This window comes from Mustela putorius, unplaced genomic scaffold (genome assembly GCF_011764305.1).
Source record: "Mustela putorius furo isolate JIRA1106 unplaced genomic scaffold, ASM1176430v1.1 tig00537284_pilon_pilon_pilon, whole genome shotgun sequence".
Lineage (NCBI taxonomy): Eukaryota > Metazoa > Chordata > Mammalia > Carnivora > Mustelidae > Mustela > Mustela putorius.
Genome location: NW_025422422.1, coordinates 4,440,202 through 4,458,945, shown reverse-complemented (window position 1 = coordinate 4,458,945; position 18,744 = coordinate 4,440,202). Strand labels below are relative to the sequence as shown.

At 47.1% G+C, this 18,744-nt stretch overlaps 1 protein-coding gene and 1 non-coding gene across 3 annotated transcripts in view; both read left to right on the top strand.

The window, feature by feature from the left end:
• VSNL1 (visinin like 1) overlaps nucleotides 1-18,744 on the top strand; it is a 101,335-nt gene that overhangs the window by 34,531 nt on the left and 48,060 nt on the right. For both annotated transcript variants that reach the window (XM_013052935.2, XM_004745826.3), the window contains exon 2: nucleotides 9,320-9,486. In XM_013052935.2, coding sequence (XP_012908389.1) covers nucleotides 9,325-9,486 — 162 coding nt within the window. In that variant the 5' untranslated portion in view covers nucleotides 9,320-9,324. The remainder of the gene's footprint in view (nucleotides 1-9,319; nucleotides 9,487-18,744) is intronic.
• On the top strand, nucleotides 909-1,015 carry LOC123390197. Its single transcript, XR_006604864.1, has one exon. It is a non-coding gene; the product is annotated as a U6 spliceosomal RNA (small nuclear RNA).

Sequence of the window (18,744 nt, the reverse complement as noted above, 5' to 3'; positions counted from 1 at the left end):
AAACCCTCCCAGAGGAAACGCTACCAGCTATTAATCAGCTACACTTCTGTTCAGTGGGTGAGCAGGGAATTAGATGGAAACTTCACTCAATAGTTGATGCTTCAGGCCTACAGGGTCCTCGGATGACTTTCCTCTGTCAGGCTGGACAAGAAACACTTCAACTTGACAGTGAAGAAGCAGGACCACAGCAAAATCCCCTAGGTGTCACCATTTGTGTACTTCTGTTTACACGTACCGGGTGTGGCAAGCGGTGTCAAGGTTAAGGTGACGCCTAGATATATGGGCCTGGATCTTGAGATGTTTGCCTCCCCATCGTCTGGAGCAGCCCAGTTTGCTGGGTCCGATGATGAGGCTAATAATAGCTACTGTTTGTTGAACACCTGCTACTTGGAAGGCACCGTGGGTAGGAATTCAGTGTGTTATCTCATTGATTCTCGTAACAGCCCTGTGCGCAAATCTCATTGTTTCCATCTGACAAATGAAGAAACTGAGCCTCCAGTGTGCCAAGTAGCTGCTCATAAGTCACATACCGTGTGCGCGGCGGGAACATCCTTTGACCCCGGGTCTGCCTCCAGCCCACTTTTTTGTCCCACTCAACTAAATCCAGTAAAAAATGAAAGAGACACTGTGACCAAACAGAAAGGGGAAGGGAACCCACCAGATGGACTGAGTCAGAGTAGAAACTTTCCCCAAGTCCTAGCTTAACACCCTGGCACCAAGGTGGCTTCGGGCTTAGCCGTGCTTCCCAGGTGCTTGAGTGATGTTCTTTGTGCCTGACTAAGGAGGACGAAGGCGGCGGAGTCTGACCCCCTGGGCTGGTCGGGCCACTTGACCCCCTTATAGATCAGAGTTCCTGAGCACCTGCCACCTGGTTACCAGGCGAGTTTTAGTTTAGAACCACTTAGTCAGTGCTTGCTTTGGCAGCACATGTACTAAAATTGGAACAATAGAGAGAAGATTAGCATGGCTCCTGCGCAAGGATGACACGCAAATTTGTGAAGCGTTTCATCTTTAAAAAAGAACCGCTTAGTCAGATCCAAGAGCTAATGTCCACCAGCAGCTGCCATCTTGGGTCAGGGCTGTCCCCAGGCAATGCCTTCAGACTCCACACCTGAGCTGCAGAGGGAGCACTCGGGTGGGAACTTTCTGGAAGCAGTTGGGGCAGGCCTAAGGAAGACCACCATTCTTCACAGCCCGGTCACAGGGAACTGGTGTGGCTCATTCTGGTCCTACAGAGCCTAGGACCCTCAGCCCATGTCAGTGCCCAAGAGTCACAAGCCTGGGCATCATGGCAGCCACCGTGTCGTCCTGCCGAGGCTAACTAGTCAGGGCGCTGCTAGCTAGGCCCTGTTATGGACTTGCCCTATTCCCTCACACAAGTTTCCTAACCTTCCTGGGACGCTTCTAGAAAATGAAGGGGTTAGAGCAGATGATTTTTTGCTCCCTGGAGCCCACTTTGCTTTCACCTTCAGGTATTTATTGTTCTTTCTGGGTTGGAACTCTTGTCACTTGCCCTGACAGGACCTTTGCCACTGCCATCAAAACGTTTTCCCGTTGCAGATCAGATAAGGACTCTGGCCTTGAGTCCCCAGGGATGCAGTCTGCGCCCTCCTAACCTCCCTCCTGTGTTATGCTTGTGAGCCACACCTCGGCAGTCCCACGAGGTTTAGGGCTTGAGGTAAAGTCATCAGAGAATGCCGTAAGAAAGGATTTCTCGCCTTTTCTGAAGCTTCTCTGGTCCCCAGAGATGGAAAGGCCAGCCAGGGATCCACACTCTGCCTTTAGAGAGATGCTGCTGGGGCCTTGGGAGGAGCCAGACTGGAGGGGTAGATAGAGCCATCGTGTAGATAATTGTCCTTATTAGAAAAGAAACCCCCACACAGAGCACTTGGCAACTTCGAGGCCTGGTTTTCAGGGTGGTTTTAACAGTCTCTGGAAACTAGCAACCTAGTTTCATTTGTTTATAGGATCCAAGGGAGGTGGTGATGGAGATTGTTTCAACATCCCTGCTCAGAGATAAACATGTGTCTTGGCTCCTAGGCTTTGGGTGTTTGGTATGGGGACAGCTCGCTGCCGGGGTGGGAGGCTGAGAGCACCCAGCTGGGGTCGGGAGACCAGGGTTCTCATGCCTACTCTGCCATTGGGGTGCCCACGTGATCTTGGAGAGCCTCAAACTCTCTCGCCTAAAATCAAGGGAATTAAAGCAAAAGAGCCCTAAGGCAAATCTTTTCAAGCTTTGGTCTTCTCTAGCTGAGAGATTTTTAATTTTTTTTTTTTAAGGGTGGGTAGGGTCAGAAGGAGGGGTAGAGAGAAAATTAAGCAGACCCCGTGCACAGCGTGGAGCCCAACACGGGCTCAATGTCATGACCCTGAGATCAGAACCTGAGCTGAAATCAAGAGTCAGAAGCTTAACTGACTGGGCCACCCAGGTGCCCCTTAAATTCCTAATGTTAGTCCTCAATACAGGATCTTGAAACAACATCAGAGGTGTCAGGCAGAGGGAGCGAGGCATCAGCGAGCACTGGGTTATGTCTGCGCTTCTTAGAATGCTTCCTCCTCAGACCGTCTACTTTGATTTGTGTTCATGGTTTTCATCAGTGCTCCCCCAGTGGACCCGAGTCGCTTGCTGAAAGTATAGATTTTCTTCTGAGGGAGGGTCTCGTGATGCTGCATTTTTAACAACAGTAGCACTGTCGCACTGTAGCACTGTTCCCCAGGCAAGCTTGGGGAACACCAACTTAGAGCTCTCACCTGGGGACCAGTCAGGTGAACTTTCCTGACCTGGTGGTCCGTTGTCGCTCTGTCCCTTGTGCTCTGTGTCTCTCTGATCTGAGCACCCATCTCATTGTACCCCACATTCCCATGGGCAGGAATGTCTCCTGCCCTCATTTCTGAGCTTTTCAAGAACCACGTCTTTCTCCCACCGCGCCTAGCACAGAACCTTTCTCGTAGACAACACCTGCAAATGTCTGCCAAGTTGAGTTGCCCAGAGCTAACTGGGCCGTGGGTCATTATTGATGCAAACCGTTCCATCAAGAAGGAGAAGAGGGGCTGGTAAGAGCTTGTGGAGAAGTGTCACAGAGAAGACAGCGTTGGAACCCAGCCTGGCTGTTTGGACAAGTGGGAAGGAAAAGAAGGAGTCCTCTAGGCGGGAGACTAAGCATGACCAGGCCTGTCTCTTCCAGTTATTTCCGTGTACAAGTGAGGAGCCCGGGGCTGAGAGAGAGCACCCGCTGTATTCAGGGCTGGCCCCGTAATCTGACACTACAGCCGGCTCTGCTCTGCCTGGCTCTGTACTGGCTCAGCCTCCACCTGAGCCCCGGAAGTCCTCTCTGCCTCCCCTCGAGCTGTACCTCCAGGCCTGTTTCCGCACTGCGGGGCTTAGCCTGTTGTGTATCCGCATGAGTGCCTGGGCCTCTCCATCTCGACCCCCAGGCTCTGCACGAATCTCGCCAAGGTTCAGCCAGGCTCGTGGCCGGATTACCTGGAAGAAACCAGGCCTGCTGGTCTGTGCACCTCCTCGCACTCAGCGGGCCCTGCTGTGTTCGGGGAGGCCGGCCTTCGATACCGGAGCGGGTAAAGGACAAGCTTGGGCCGGCACACTCATGCACATACACAGGTGCTCCTTGAATTCTCTCTCTCTGAGACGCAAAGGGTTTGTGGAGGAACGAAGCGCATGGGCGCCCATTGCCTCCCCTGGCCGGCCTTTCCCTCCTACAGGAAGTCTCCCAGATCTGTGCTACGCGCGCTCATTCACGCCCTGGTTCCTCGGCTCTGCAGTTCTGCTATTGAGGCTAGGTAGGAAGTGGAAGAGAGAGGCAGGCAAGACTCAAGGCAGGCAGGCCGGTGAGAAAGTGTTTGCAGAATCCAGGCAGGAGAAGATGGTGGCCTGTGTTAGGAAACCAGTGGGGTTCTGGAGAACGACTGTGTTTTTTTGTTTTTTTTAAGATTTTGTTTATTTGTTTGACAGAGAGAGAAATCACAAATAGGCAGAGAGGCAGGCAGAGAGAGAGGGGAAGCAGGCTCCCTGCTGAGCATAGAGCCGGATGCGGGGCTCCATCCCAGGACCCTGAGATCGTGACCTGAGCCGAAGGCAGAGGCTTAACCCACTGAGCCACCCAGGCACCCCTGAAGAATGACTTCTGTTCTGTACGAAGCTTTCTCTGCTGGTTGAGCTAAGACAGAGTACCCATTCCTCTGAGCTTCAAAGCCCTCATCAGTAAAGAGGGGGTGGTAATAACCTCTTTCTTACTGGACATGGGTCCAGTTACATGGGTAACTGTTGTCGCACGGAGCCTTTTGTAAACTATTGAGTATAAAAATGTGGTCTTGGGGTGCCTGGGTGGCTCAGTGGGTTAAAGCCTCTGCCTTTGGCTCAGGGTCCTGGGATCGAGTCCCACATCGGGCTCCCTGCTCAGCGGGGAGCCTGCTTCCTCCTCTCTCTCCCTCTCTCTCTCTCTCTCTCTCTCTCTCTCTCTGCCTGCTTGTGATCTCTGTCAAATAAATACATTAAAAAAAAATCTTTAAAAATATGGTCTTTTCTGGGTATCCTTGGGAAGTTGGTGCTAGGCTTTCCTCACCCATGGGCTCATTTCTGCTTCTTTTGCCCACACCAGATCTCCCCCATCAGGCCTGTTCCTTGGCTAACACTGAGTCTCTCTAATGCCATGCAAACCATGAGAAATCATTTGGGTTGGGGCTTGGCAGGTTTTTATCTTATAACCCGGAATGCTAGCTTTAAAATCATACAACCCCATGTCTGTCCCCTCCCTTCTTAGGAAACAAATATTCAAGCACTGACGGGTACCCAGGTGAAAAACCCACAGAGCCAACATGTGTATACTCTTTCGAGACAAGCCAATTTGAAGTCTGTGACTCATCTTTTCAGCTTTACAGAACTTCAGCTGCTGATCAGTGAACAGTGCGGTTGGAAGGGCTTAAAGGTCATTTGGTCCAACTGACTTATTTTTCAAATGGGGAAACTGAGCAACGGAGGAGGAAAGGATCTGGCTCAAGATCACAGAATGAACTAGAAACAGAACAGGAATTACCTGCCCCCCTTCTACACACACACACACACACACACACACACACACATACACATATGGATTCTTTTATTTTACTTTATGTGTGTCATGAGATCTTTTTATTGGAATGCGATAAGTTTTATGGTCATGTTTCCCCTTTCTGTTGTCCTGGGCCCATAATGAGAGACACCGTGGGCCTCTCTCACGGTAGTTCCAGGACAGAGGGGGCAGAGGTAGGGCATCTTAACCTATCCCTGCTTTCCTTCATGCATCCGACTTCACTAAGCACCACCTTTATGCCGAATCCTGAGGATATTGGCTTTAAGATGTTCAAAATTTAGTGATGAAGGCAACAACAAAAAAACAGTCTCCGGGTGGGCAGGCGATTTTCCGTACGGTGAAATGAAAGATCCCTCCCATCTGTTGCCTGAGTGTTATATTTATACGCATGATGGCACTGACTCTTCTCCTATACAGATTACTATGAGACTGATTCTCCCAGAAAGGAACGTACTCAATACCACAACTTGATGAAGACCAGTGCCAAGGTCCTTGAGTCCCTACCTCACAGTGGTTCGGGGCCCTTCATTCATTCTTTTCCTCAAAAAATACTCGTCGAGCACCTAGTCTGAGGTAGCAGGAATGCAAACAAATAAAAGACAATCCTCTCCTCAAGAAACTAACAATCCAGTAGAGAAATAAATAATGACCAGGGAAGCTTTTACCAGGGAGTGGAGATTCCTTGGAGAAAGGACGCCTCCATCAGCCTTGGAAAGTCCGCAGAGGTTTCTCAGAGGGGGCGGTGTGTGAGCTGAGGCTACGTAAAGAAAGAGGAGAAGCCTGCTGAACAAGTGGAAAGACAGATGGGCAGCAAATGAGGATGTGAGTAGGCAGGACAAGCGCCAGGCGAGGGAGAAGGGGCCACATCCTGCAGACAATGAGAAGTGTTGACAGTTTTAGGGAGAGGCTCAGATGGTAACAACAAAAAGATGGTAAGGTTTGTATTTGAGAAATTCTTTCAGGCAGCCATGCAGAAGGTGGGCTGGAGTCAATCAATCCAAACAGGGTCTGGCCAGAACTTGATTTTCCCCGTGATTCATCTCACCGCCAGGCACACCTGGCTGATAGTGGCTGACCATGACCCGTGACCGGGAAGCACGATGGGAGGCCTGTGAGTCTCCAAAACTGTGATTCATGGTCCTCACCGTGTTCCCTGTGTGAGGCCAGCCTCTTTTTTTTCTTTTTCTTTTCTTTTCTTTTTTTTTTTTTTTTTAAGATTTCTTATTGGAGGGTGCATAGGTGGGTCAGAGGGAGAAGGAGAGAGAGAATCTAAGCAGACTCCACGCTGAGCACAGAGCCTGTTGCGGGGCTTGATCTCGCAACCCTAAGATCAGGACTTGAGTCAAAACCAAGAGTCAGGGGCTCAGCTGACTGCACCACCCAGGCGTCCTCATGCTGTTGACTTTCTAAAGGCATTTGGGAGAGGCAGTTTTTAATAACACTTAATCCACTTTCCCATCACGAATACAAACTCACTCTAGCTTATGGTTTTAGTTAACTCCAACAGTCTTTTCCAAAATAGGGCCTGGCAAAGTGACGGGTCCTCCTCTCTTCTCTTCTTTCATTGCCAAGAGGCACTGATTCAGCCTCACAAACCTTCCTGCATTTGCTCCTCCCGTTCCTCCTCAGATGCCTTCCATCCACCAGTCTCGATTGTGTACTGGAGTCTTACTAATCCAGGTTCAAGTTCTGGTTCTGCCACACACTACTTGCATGGTCCTGTACAATAGAGCTGCCCTAATCCTCATTGCTGAGCTGTCATAGGGTTAAAGATTGAGGGCATAAAGTTCTCAACACAGTGCCTGTCCCACAGCCAACACTCAGCATTCAGCAGCTGTTATTGTTAGGGGAGATTCTGGTTCAATAATGAAAATTTGTAATTCTCGACTGTAGACGACAGAGAAGTCTGGTAATACACCCTTTGATTAGCAGGATAACCACGGATTACAGTTTTCTCACCCAGATTAATTAAACTTGACACCTGAGTACCCAACTTGATTTCCATATCCAGCTGGGGGATCCCACAGTACCTATAATCAAGAGACAGTTGCTAATAAGAGACATGGAGCTTGAAATTAAGAGCAAAAATAAGTAGAGATGCTCCACGATAAAGGGCATAGTTGCTGATCCTCGGGTCCCTTGCTCAAACAGAAGAGCTTGGAAGACAAATGGGCATTTTAATTATATCCTCTCATTGTGTTAGATTGCGATGATGCGATGAGATAGCTTTCCTTGGAAGTAGCAAGAGTGGTTTGGTTTCATCACAGTGAAAGAATTGTTCAATGTTAGGGAAGGTCACTGACAATGGGTGTGGAATGTGTTATGGAAGAAGGAAGAAAATTAAAAACAACAAAGTATGGGATGATCCCCTTCTGGGATGATTGCAACTGTAGACCTGCCTAGAGCCGAGGACAGAATTGGTCTCAAACATGTTGAAGGCCTGGATGCACGTGGGTAAGATTTCAAAGCCCAATTCAATTCTAGTATCAGGATTTTGAAGATCTTGTGACACTTTCCTTATTCTGGTGATCCTTCAGATTTTCACTTTTAAATTAACTTATTTCTTGAAAGATTTATTTATTTTTGAAAGGGAGAGAGAGAAGGCAGGAGGGAGGGACAGAGGGGGAGAATCTCAAGCAGACTCCGCACTGAGTGGGGAGCCCGATGGGGGTTCGATCTCACAACCCTGAGATCCGGACCTGAGATATAACCAAGAGTCAGACAATTGACTGTGCCAACCAGGTGCCCCTTGATTTGAATTTTTAAATCAATCTGTGGTTAATTTGTTTAGTTTTCACTTTTTTTTTTAATTGTAACACCACAACATTAAAGCGAAACTTTAAAGAATCCTCTTTAATTTTTCTGCACTAATACAAAAACTATTTTAATTTTAGAATATTGTTTATCGTTGTGTACCTATTTCTTAATTAGTCCTCACAGTGAATCTGAGAAGAGTTTTGTTATTATATACATTTTATTAAGGAAGGAATTTCAGTGGCTTTTAAGGACTGGGTGGCTCAGTCGGTGAAGGTCTGCCTTCGGCTCACCATGATCCCAGGGTCCTGGGTTGAGCCCCACATTGGGCTGTCTGTTCAGCAGGGCAGTCTGCTTCTCAGTCTCCTTCTAACCCTCCCGCTGCTCATGTTCTCTCTTGTTAAGTTTCTCTCTCTCAAATAAAATCTTTAAAAAAAAAAAAAAAAGGAAGGAATTTAAGATAAAGCTGTTGGTTTACATATTTTTAAAAGATTTTATTTATTTATTTGAAAGAGAGAGAGAGACAGTGAGAGCAGGAACACAAGCATGGGGAGTGTGAAAGGGAGAAGCAGACTGCCTGCTGAGCAGGAAACCTGATGTGGGGCTCGATGCCAGTGTCCTGGACACTGGGATCGTGACCTGAGCCGAAGGCAGATTCTTCATGACTGAGCCACCCAAGCATCCAGCAGTTAATTAATATTGCTCTAAGTTACACACATGGTATACAGTCAATAACCTGGCACATAACGGGTATAGGTAACATTATTTTATACAGTTATATTTTTACCTACCAGCAGCAATAATATCAGAATGGAATTAGGTCAACTGGAATTCACCACTCAATCTCTCTTAAAAGCCACCAAGTTTGTCAACATTGACAGCAACATCATAGGAAACCTCTGAAGAGCAGAGAAAGAGAATTAATTTGACTAATAAAAATAAGCTGTTTCCAGTAAAAAAGAAAAAAAAAGCTGCAACGTTAGAACTAAACCAGCTGAGATTTCCTGCCATCGCCGATCAGATTTCCCCAGTCTGCTTATAATCATTTGCCTGTAAAGCCCTCTCATTGCGTGTGTCAATAATCCCACTTAATATCCTTATAAACTAAATGTGGAATTAGATACCCAGGCAGCAAATGCTGATGCCCTTTAGTTCATACCAGGAGAATATCAACAGTGCCCGTGCACTTTACACGAGCAGCACGAACAAGGACAACTGCCTCTCCGCGGGGTGGTCGACGCTGTGTGTTCGGGGATGCGTGATGCGTGATGGATGGGAATGAGCCCTACAGCCTTTCGAGCTGCTCGAAGGGTCTTTCTCGCTCATCTCCTTTCTCGAATGCCAGAGAGAAGGAGGCCGACCTGGGTGGGGGCGGGGGGACTTGATATGACACGCTAGAGGCTGCTCAGACCTCGGACTTGGCTCTTAATCAAGTTTGAAATGATCGCGGCTAATTGCATTCATTTGCTTTTCTCCAGGCAGAATGGGGAAACAGAACAGCAAACTGGCCCCTGAAGTGATGGAGGACCTGGTGAAGAGCACAGAATTTAACGAGCATGAGCTCAAGCAGTGGTACAAAGGTTTCCTCAAGGACTGTCCGAGCGGGAGGCTGAACCTCGAGGAATTTCAGCAGCTCTATGTGAAGGTAAGTGGTTTTCAGTCTCTGGTTCTCTTCAGACCACGAAGCGCTATCTTCGAGAAACGTCACAACTCCGAGGAGCCTGTTCGTTTCAGCCTGATGGTTTTCCAACCAAAAGGGAAAATGGACGTTTTTAAAAAGGCACAGAGATGTGTTTTGTTCCAGGCTTAAGTAAAGCAGGTTCTGAATAAGAAGAGCAAGTGTTCAATCAAAACACTGACTAGAGTTCAGATGCCGGCCCTGGGTGAAACCACAGTGGGAGTCTCAGACAATAGTGTTTGCGGATGGTTATTGACGCGCCTGCTAATTCCACTATTGCTTGGCTTGTTAAAGGTATCTGCGTCTCTCTCCATTAAAGAGAAAGTGCACGGGACGCTTTTTCACCAGGAAATGGCCTCCTATTTGCAGATAAGAAAAAAAAAAACTTAGATTCCTACCACAGCACATTTGGAAGGGGGTGGGAAGGTCTAGTGCATATCTGGGCATCAAGGTCTTCAACATGGACTCTTAACTCAGCATTTTGTACTGTGTACAGGTTAATCTTACCCTGGGCATTAGCTAAAACCATTCATTGAAAGTATAATCTCTATTGTTGTGGCATTATTTTGGTTCTTCTGAGTTTATCAGTTGGACTGGTTCTAGATTTGGTAAGATCTAAGACATTCCATTTCGTGTCTGCTTGTAGAATATCAGGCTTGTAGAAGGGCATTGTTTTACTTTGAACTTTTTCTGACTAAAATACCAAATAGTAAATATTACTTTCATCCTTTAAATGTAGCAACTGTCAGGGGCACCTGGGTGGCTCAGTGGGTTAAGCCTCTGCCTTCGGCTCAGGTCCTGGGATCGAGCCCCTCATTGGGCTCTCTGCTCGGCGGGAAGCCTGCTTCCCCCTCTTTCTCTCTCTGCCTGCCTCTCTGCCTACTTGTGATCTCTCTGTCAAATAAATAAATAAAATCTTTTTAAATCAATCAATCAATCAATCAATCAATAAATGTAGCGACCGTCAGTTTGAGGAACATGAACTATCCACCCACCCGCATCTCTGTGCGGGGCATGATTGTACCAAGTTCTAACACTGCTTTTCCCCTCCCAAAGTTGAGTGCTTCACCTCGCCTGTGCCCCAGCAGTTCCGTCCTCACACGTGTACAAGCAGCGGCACGTATAAGAAAGCTCACAGCTGCACTGTTCGCAGTAGCAAAGCTGGGAAGCAGCCCAAATGCCCATCAGAGGCTGAGTGGAAAGTGAATTACGATCTATTCACATAGCAAAGCATTTGAACTGTAGCGTCGCAGAAACATCAAGCCCAAAAAGTAAGTCTTAAAATATTTTAAATTAAACACAAATCAGATTTAAAAATATTTTATAGGACGTAATAAAATTGTATTGGAAAGGAAAGCAAGACTGATGGACACCGGATCCAGACTGATGGCTACGTCCAGTGGAGAGGAGGCGATGGATGGAAGGGAGTAGGACCCCATCGTTAGATATAGATTGTATCTCAGTGGTAGCTGTGGTTTGGGGGTGAGTTTGCAGATGGGAGCTTACTGCATTATTAAAAGCTCAGAAACCCCATAAGGACCACTGATGAGTGTCAGGGACCCAGAATTATGGTTAAGCCAAAGCTGAGCAGCCAAGGGCCCCAAGTACATACAAAACTACCTCCTTAAATGTATGTAGAAAGGTATGCTTAGAGTGGCAGGTATAGTATATACATATATATATATAGTATAAGACATAGAGTATATACGTATAGATAGTATAAGATCACTTGCCATTTCTAAGACCTAAAACATGAGTTTTTATCACATGGAGCTTTTTCATATAGAAGTGCTGAGAAATGCTTTTATTATCCAATGGCTATAAATTGCTTTTGCCGACAAGCAGGATGATATGCATTTTCCTTCTATTGTTCAACCACTCTCTTCAGTTTTCAAAGTCACATCTTCTCACATTTTGTCACCCAGGAGTGAGCCTAGCTTCACCACTGTCTTCACTCTCAGCCCCAAGGAAAGTACAGACAAATGAGATTTGTCAAAGCTTCTTTCGTATCACTGGAGGTCATACAAGCTGTCACTCTGTATTTAAGAAAGCTCTGTGTGCCGCATTCCCCACAAGTCTTTTAAAATGAGAGAGACTCGCCTTTGGAGAAGTAGTTGACATGCAGGAAATGAGGTATTTCCTTTACGTGCTGGAGGTACTCAGCACTGGGACAGCACCAGCCTCAAAATGGAGTTGGGGGTGCTGTAAACGTTAGAGAGGGTCAGCATCTTGGGGTACAGCTGATGTATATATACCAATAGCATCTCCCTCCTCCACCTCTCCCGCCCAGCCCAGAGTGGATTTTTTTATTCCAAGAAGAGAGTATCTGACTTTCTGGGTGGAGTTTAGATTCTTGGCAGGCTCTTAACATCCGTGTTCAAACTCAGCCTGTGTTCTTGTGTCGAATCATCAGAAAGCAGGCAAAACCCCCCCCTTTTTTTTTAAGATTTTATTTATTTATTTATTTGAGAGAGAGAAAGCACCAGCAAAGAGAGGGGCAGAGGCAGAGGGAGAAGCAGACTCCGCACTGAGCAGGGAGCTGGACTCGGGGCTCAATCCCAAAACCCTGAGATCATGACCTGAGCTACCCAGGCGCCCCTGAAAACTGGCACAGTCTTCTCCTTCCAGAGTTGTCCAAGGACAGACATAATACAAAGGAGAACTGCAGAGGAAATATGTCACGTATACAGAGAGTAAAGAAAAGACAGCTCTGGTAAGCGAGAAGGAAGAAGCCCAGAGAAAGATGTAGATTATGTAATAAGGCTCAAGAGAAGGGCTGACCAAAAAAGACTGCCTTTAATGCTACTGCAAACTGCAAATATTCAGCTAGGCATCGTCCTTATCCTGGTGAGTAGGCACTTTTCAGTGGCTCCTTCTCTATCAGTGTGGACATGGAGACATTCTAGAATTGAGCCGAGTGAACAAAACTGCCTGTGGCCTCTGCCCACCGTCTGTGTCGTCAGCCTGGTGTGTGTACTCTTACCAACCTGACCCACCGCAGGCTCCAGGAGAGACACTTCGCTGCTATAGAACCCTGCTCTTGGGAAGAGTGGGTTAAAGAAAGAGACCCCTCTGCATGGTCAGGAACATAAACTGTCAACTTTAGAAGGCTTTGTATCCAAAATAGAAAAGAACCCCTTCCTTAGGTCTACGTTTAAAAATGTTTCAAACTGAGGTTCAGAAAAATGAGGCTTAGTATCACAGAAAGAGCGAAGGTAGGACGCAAAGTGAAGATGGGCGTGGCGCTCTCACTGCAGAACACGGCCCTGCCTTGCAACGGGGGTCCACGGAAGCCCCCCATCAGTCCCCTCCAGCCCCTCCAACACACAGCTGCTGGGGCGAGCTTCACGGAACACAGGTCTGGGCACCAGCCTTCCTAGATCAGGTCATTCTTTCGTCCTGTAGACCCTAGTCACCTCCTTTCAAACAACATAAGACACAGTAGTGAGCACAGAGCCTGACACAGCCTGCCACCAGTAAGTGTTTGTTGAATTAATTATAGATAAAATTATATTCTGGCAGTGTACCTCCTTCTCAGGGAGCCTCATAGTGGAGACATATAGAAGTGACTGAAAGATGGGTCCTGCCTACTCTCCGGGATCTCACAGGCTAATCGAGAAGGCACAGTTAACCCCCATGGAAGGCACAATGACATAAATGCTTGTTGGTGGGGCAAGAGGAGAAAGAAAGGTTCATTTCAAAAGGAATATTAAATAAGAAGATAATGAATGCAGTGATGAAAGGCAAACTTCCTTTTCTCTTCGTCTTTTAGAAGATAAAACGTCTCTGAGTAGAGAGTTTTTACCTTTTCCAAGCTCAGTATCATGTTTACTTTACAAAAATATATTGGCGGAATTCCATTCAATAAGAAATTTTCTAGGTCTGAAGCTTTGGAAATATAGGTCTGCTCACTAAAACTGTTTGTTTGTTTTTTTAAAGATATTTATTTATTAGAGAGAGCATGAACAGGGGCAAATGGGAGAGGGAGATGGACAAGAAGGCTCCCCACTGAGCTCAATCCCAGGTTTCCTGGGTCATGAGCGAGCCCAAGGCAGATACTTAACCGACTAAGCCACCGAGATGCCTCTCCCCGAAACTCTATTGACACAGCTACTCAGAGACAAGTATGAAAACAAATAAAAATAAATGATATCATAAAATTTGCAGTGCCTGAACATTTTATGATAAAGATATTTTAATAGAATAAGAAAGATTTTCTAGTTAATAAAGTATCACAACCATATTCTATAAATCTCTATAGAGTTTTAGAATTTTACTCACAAATTATGCTCTTATGCTTAAAAACCAGTATTGAGGCACCTGGGTGGCTCAGATGGTTAAGCGTCTGCTTCAGTTCAGGACATGATCTTTAGGTCCTGGGATCGAGCCCCATGTTGGGCTCCCAGCTCAGCTGGAAGTCTGCTTCTCCCTCTCCCTCTACTTGTTCTCCCTCTGTCTCTGTCTCGGTAGCTCTCTCAAATGAATTTAAAAAAAAAAAAAAGAGGGAAAAAAAAACTTTAAAAAAAAAAACAAAATATTGAAAAAAAAATAATAAAATCTAGTGTCAGGAGTAAAGGTATGCTTCCTGAAATTTAGATGCAAACATATAATAAGTTTAGGATTTTAGGCATGTAATCTTTGTTTTATAGAATATAACATAAAACATTTGCATCTCATTTTGCCCTATTTAAGATGTGACTTTGATCTAGTGACTTTGCAAATGAAAAGGTCGATCTACATCAATGGCCAATTCAAACTTGAATGTGTCTCAAAATCACTAGGGCTGATTATTTAATTGCCAGATCGCTGGGCCCCTTCCTTAGGGCTGCTGTTTCACTGGGCCGAGGACAGAGCCCCAGCAAATGGATTCCAAGGAAGACCCCATAGATCGTTCTAATGGAGAAAATCCATGAATGACATTTTGGGAAGTCTAGAGTTTAACCGGGAGTATCCTTGAGTAGGCTCCCAGAATTCTGTATACACTGAGATGGTGTGTGAAAGTTTGTACCTATGCTCTCTTGGGATAGCTTTAGTCAGGTTTATAAAGTGTTCCATATGGTGATTTTCCATAAGAAAAGTTAGGAACCACTAAAGATGTTTCTAACCATGGGCAGGCTTAACATTCTAATTCCCAAGACAGCAGAGCCAGTGGGTCTTAACTGACACCAAGACAAATGAAGAAATATCCCCTTTTAAACTATACTTTTTCTATACAAATGAAGAAATATCCCCTTTTAAACTACAGGAAATAAGAATGATAATTTCTTCCCTGTACCCTGTTAAACTTGTTTCCAGTTTGCAAGAGATGTTTTCCTGATTTGGGGCCAATAATTAAATTGTGTTTTGTCCAGAGCCCCATGAAAGTGAAAATGGGAAGGCCCCAGTGGGATAAAATGCAATCCCGGTTCGCCATCCACTCTCCTGAGCACACCTGTGGACCGGGTTCTCTGGAGGCCCTGAGCCAGTCGAGAACGTCGGGGTTCCTTTCCTTGGCCCACGGTGGTCTGGTCTGCCGTCGAGCAGCCAGCGGTCAAGTGCAGGCTCACAATGTCCATCTACCTGCACCTGTGATGAGGCCCACAAAAGACAAGGATGGGCCTCTGGGCCCGCAGAGGGCTGGAGGGGAAGGTCATAATGAAACTGATCCTCAAAGGAAGTGTGATTTGGACATAAGGAGCTGTGGTTCTGTCTGGACTCTCGAAAGTGTCACTGACTAGAATCCCAAAGGTGGGAATAAAAAATGATTGTGTTTGAGAGCCGCTTCTTACGGCCTTGGCAGGAGGCCCACAGACGGAGCGTATTAGGCTGAAACAAAACATAACAAAATGAAACACACAAGGACCCCTTGGCCATCCGGCTGAGAGAAGGTGAAAACCACCTGTGGAAGAAAAAGCTGTACACAGCAGGGGCTTTCTTGTTTGTCCCTCCCTCCCTCCCTCTCTGCTCTCCTTTGTCTAAGTCCCTTACCTTTGTTGGCACTCTCACTGGTTCTCTCTGACGGTCCGCTCACTTGGCTCTCACCTCGACCTCCCGTGGAAGGAGCCTCTGGAGTAGAGTTCCCTCCCTTCAGGGCTTAGTGGCTGGAAAGTCAGGAGACTTGCTCAGGGCCCAAGAGAGAGCAGCACAAATGAAGACTGCCACCCCCTTGCAAGCAGCATTCTCTCCACCTTGCTGTGCGTCCTGGGTCCTCTTGGCTACATTTAGGAGCAAGCATCTGGAAGCTTCTCTAGTCTACTTTGTTGCGAAGCAGAATGCCTCCAGTGCTCCCTTGTCGCTCCATCCTAGCCATGCTTCCGGGACTAGCTCAGAAGCTTCTCCCAGGAGAGCTGTCCTTGGTCCCTCCATTCTCAAAGCAGGAAGAGTCTCTTCCTCCCCTGCAGCTCAGTGACTTCGGTCCCCCGCCTCCTTCTGCAAGGATATTATGTCTTTACAACACAATTATGCAAGCTTTTCTCACCCTGTCACTAGTTAGAGCCCTTCTCCACTCCCCAGAGCCTACACTGCTCTTGTGTTTTGCCTGAGTACACATAAATCCGGTGGGTTTCACCGGAAGGCTGAATGTGTACCTGCCGCTTCCGCATACTAGCCATGTGACCTTGGGGAAGCCCTGTGCTTAAGCATTTGTTAAATAAATCAACAAACCACTCTAGCTCTCAGCTTCCTAATCTGTCCAACGGGGAGACTCTAGTGAGCCAGAAATAGCGAGTCATCTTGCCCAGGAAAGGCTCATTAGTGGCTTGACCTTCGGCACCTGGGCACGGGAGCGCTTCCAGATGCCAGCCTACCCAGAGACGGCTACCGTGGCTTCTCAACATCGGATTCCAATCAATTTTGGAAAATAAAACTCTTGGCTCAAAACAGATTTTTGGATGATCAGTTTTCAGGGACTCAGACTCTGCTCGTTCCTAAGAGGTAATGAGGAGTAGACCTTATTAAAAATTTGTTAGGCAGAACTATATACAGAAACATCTTAATTCCCTCGGGAAACAGATATTACATAAGACAGAAAATGTCATCCAGATTGGGCTGGTGGGGACGTTGCAATTTTTAGTGAGAACCTGGGAATTCATTTCCATTTGGAATGTTTGCCAACATGATCGAGGGTGCACTTCAACTTGAATTAATGTGCAAAACAAGAGCTAAGGGCTGAAATCTCGAGGAAGAGATGACAATGAAGTTATAGTTCTGGGAAAACAAAGTCCCATGGGAGGCTCCGAAGGCATTTTATTATGGCGAGATTGTCTCAGGGAATAGCTAGCTACCGGCACATCTTGCATTAGAGAGAGCATTTATCCCAGAGGGGTGGCAATGATAACCTTCTCCTGCCTCACAGGCTGTGAAGTTATTTTGGATGGCTTCCACACCTTGGGATTTTGCTTTCCGGTGATAGGGCAGGTGTCAGTTCGAGAGATATCAATGGTCATTGCGGCCATGATATCCGAAGGAATGCTCTTAGATGATACCTCAACTCCTCTGCCCTCAGGATAAGGTCGGAAAGAGCTCTTTCAGTCTCTCAGTCCGCCCACCCCTTATCTCCCTCCATTTTGCACAGGAGGAAACCGAAGCCCTTGGGAGTCAGGGGTCAGTCCAAGGCTGAGCTGCTTCTTCATTGCTTCACACGCCCGAAAGGATGTGTCTCAACTCCAGCCCGATTATAGCAGTTTCAAGCCAGAAGGACGTACTCTCCCTTTAGCTATTCTCTGCAGCTAATTGTTAAAGGACAATCCGTTTCTTGTCGGAAACAGAGCCAGAGAGGCAGAAATAGCCCATTTTTATTACAGAATTGGACTTGAAGACACAAAATCTGTCTGGACCTCTCATTATAAAAGCTGCTTTACATTACTGGATTTTTCTGACCTTTGAGAGGACCGCGGGGGTTTGGATCCGGTACCGTGGACTCACCTTGGTGGGGATCATTTCCTCCCTCCTTCCGTTCGGCCCACAGAGCACTTGCTGGAAACATGCTCTCTGTCATTGATTATTCGTTCTCCTGGCTCCACTGGGAATGGGTCTTGAACCGCAGATGTTTCCTTCTGAGGGTAGTTACGGAGCTTGGGGTTCCATCCTTGTGACCTCCTGATGTTGCTGTCCTGTCACCTGTCCTGAGCTCTAAGTCACTTCTCCCCTCTCAGTTGAAATGCAGTCCAAATGGGGGAGATATTGGGGGGTGGGGAGTCAGGAGCAAAATAGGGCTAAATCCAACTACAAAATGTCCAAGGGCCTCCTTAGGTCCAGTGGAGGAGACTCCCTCTGTAGATGGTAATTCAGAGAAGCTGTTAGAAGTCAACCATCTTCAACAAGCACTTTGAGCAATATCTATAACAAATCTGTAACCAAGAGCCAATGGGGGATGAAGAATTCAAGCCAGACTGCCTCCCTCATTTAAAGGGCTAACAGCCTACTCGAACAGTCCATGTAGAGAGCCAAAAGACCACAGAGAAAAATGGCATTTGTGCCAAAGCTGGTGCAGGTACTCCAGCCTAGCAAATGTCCGTGATGTCCGTGTAAATATCTTCACTGAAGATTTCAAGATACCTTGAAATGCAGATAGGATCTGTAGCTTTGAGGATTTCCTTAAGAGGAGGGAAAACCTAAGCAAGGGCACAGGGGCAGGGGTGGTAAGGGGGAATAGCCAGCCGCTGTTGTCGAGTGACCACCCAGGTATCAGGGGACAAGTGAGGTTGCAGATGTGAGTGGGGCTCAATCACAGAGGCCATCAGGTGCCAGAAAAGCCCTAAAGTTCTGAATCTTGGGGACCAGGTGAACAGGTGCTTTCCTACCAAGAGGTGTTAGACGACCGCAGACGTTCTGATGACATGGCATTGTCTGCTTCTTAAGACACCGTAACGAAGGTCCCGGGCATGAGCCGTTAACTTTCATTTCCCTCGTAAGCATTCTCGGTGACTCAGTGAGGGAAGCTGCAGGAGCTTGCCGTGTGCCCTCCCGTGAATGGCTTAGGAAAGGTTGGCTGAGTTATTCACTGACCATTGTCTGTACCTTGCGTGTGCAGGACAGGACTAAAGACAGAGAGAACCAACAGGTAGGACACCCACGCAAGTCCCCCGCCATCTAGGGAGAGAGATGCCTCGCAAGCAGACAAACGCAGAGAACTAAGTGAGGATGTGGGTCCTCCAGAGCTTTGGGAGCTCAGGGGAGGGGAAGGAAGACGGGGGGTCCGGCAAGGCTTCCCAGGCAGCGGGGCAGGGGGCTGTGATCCTGGGGTGA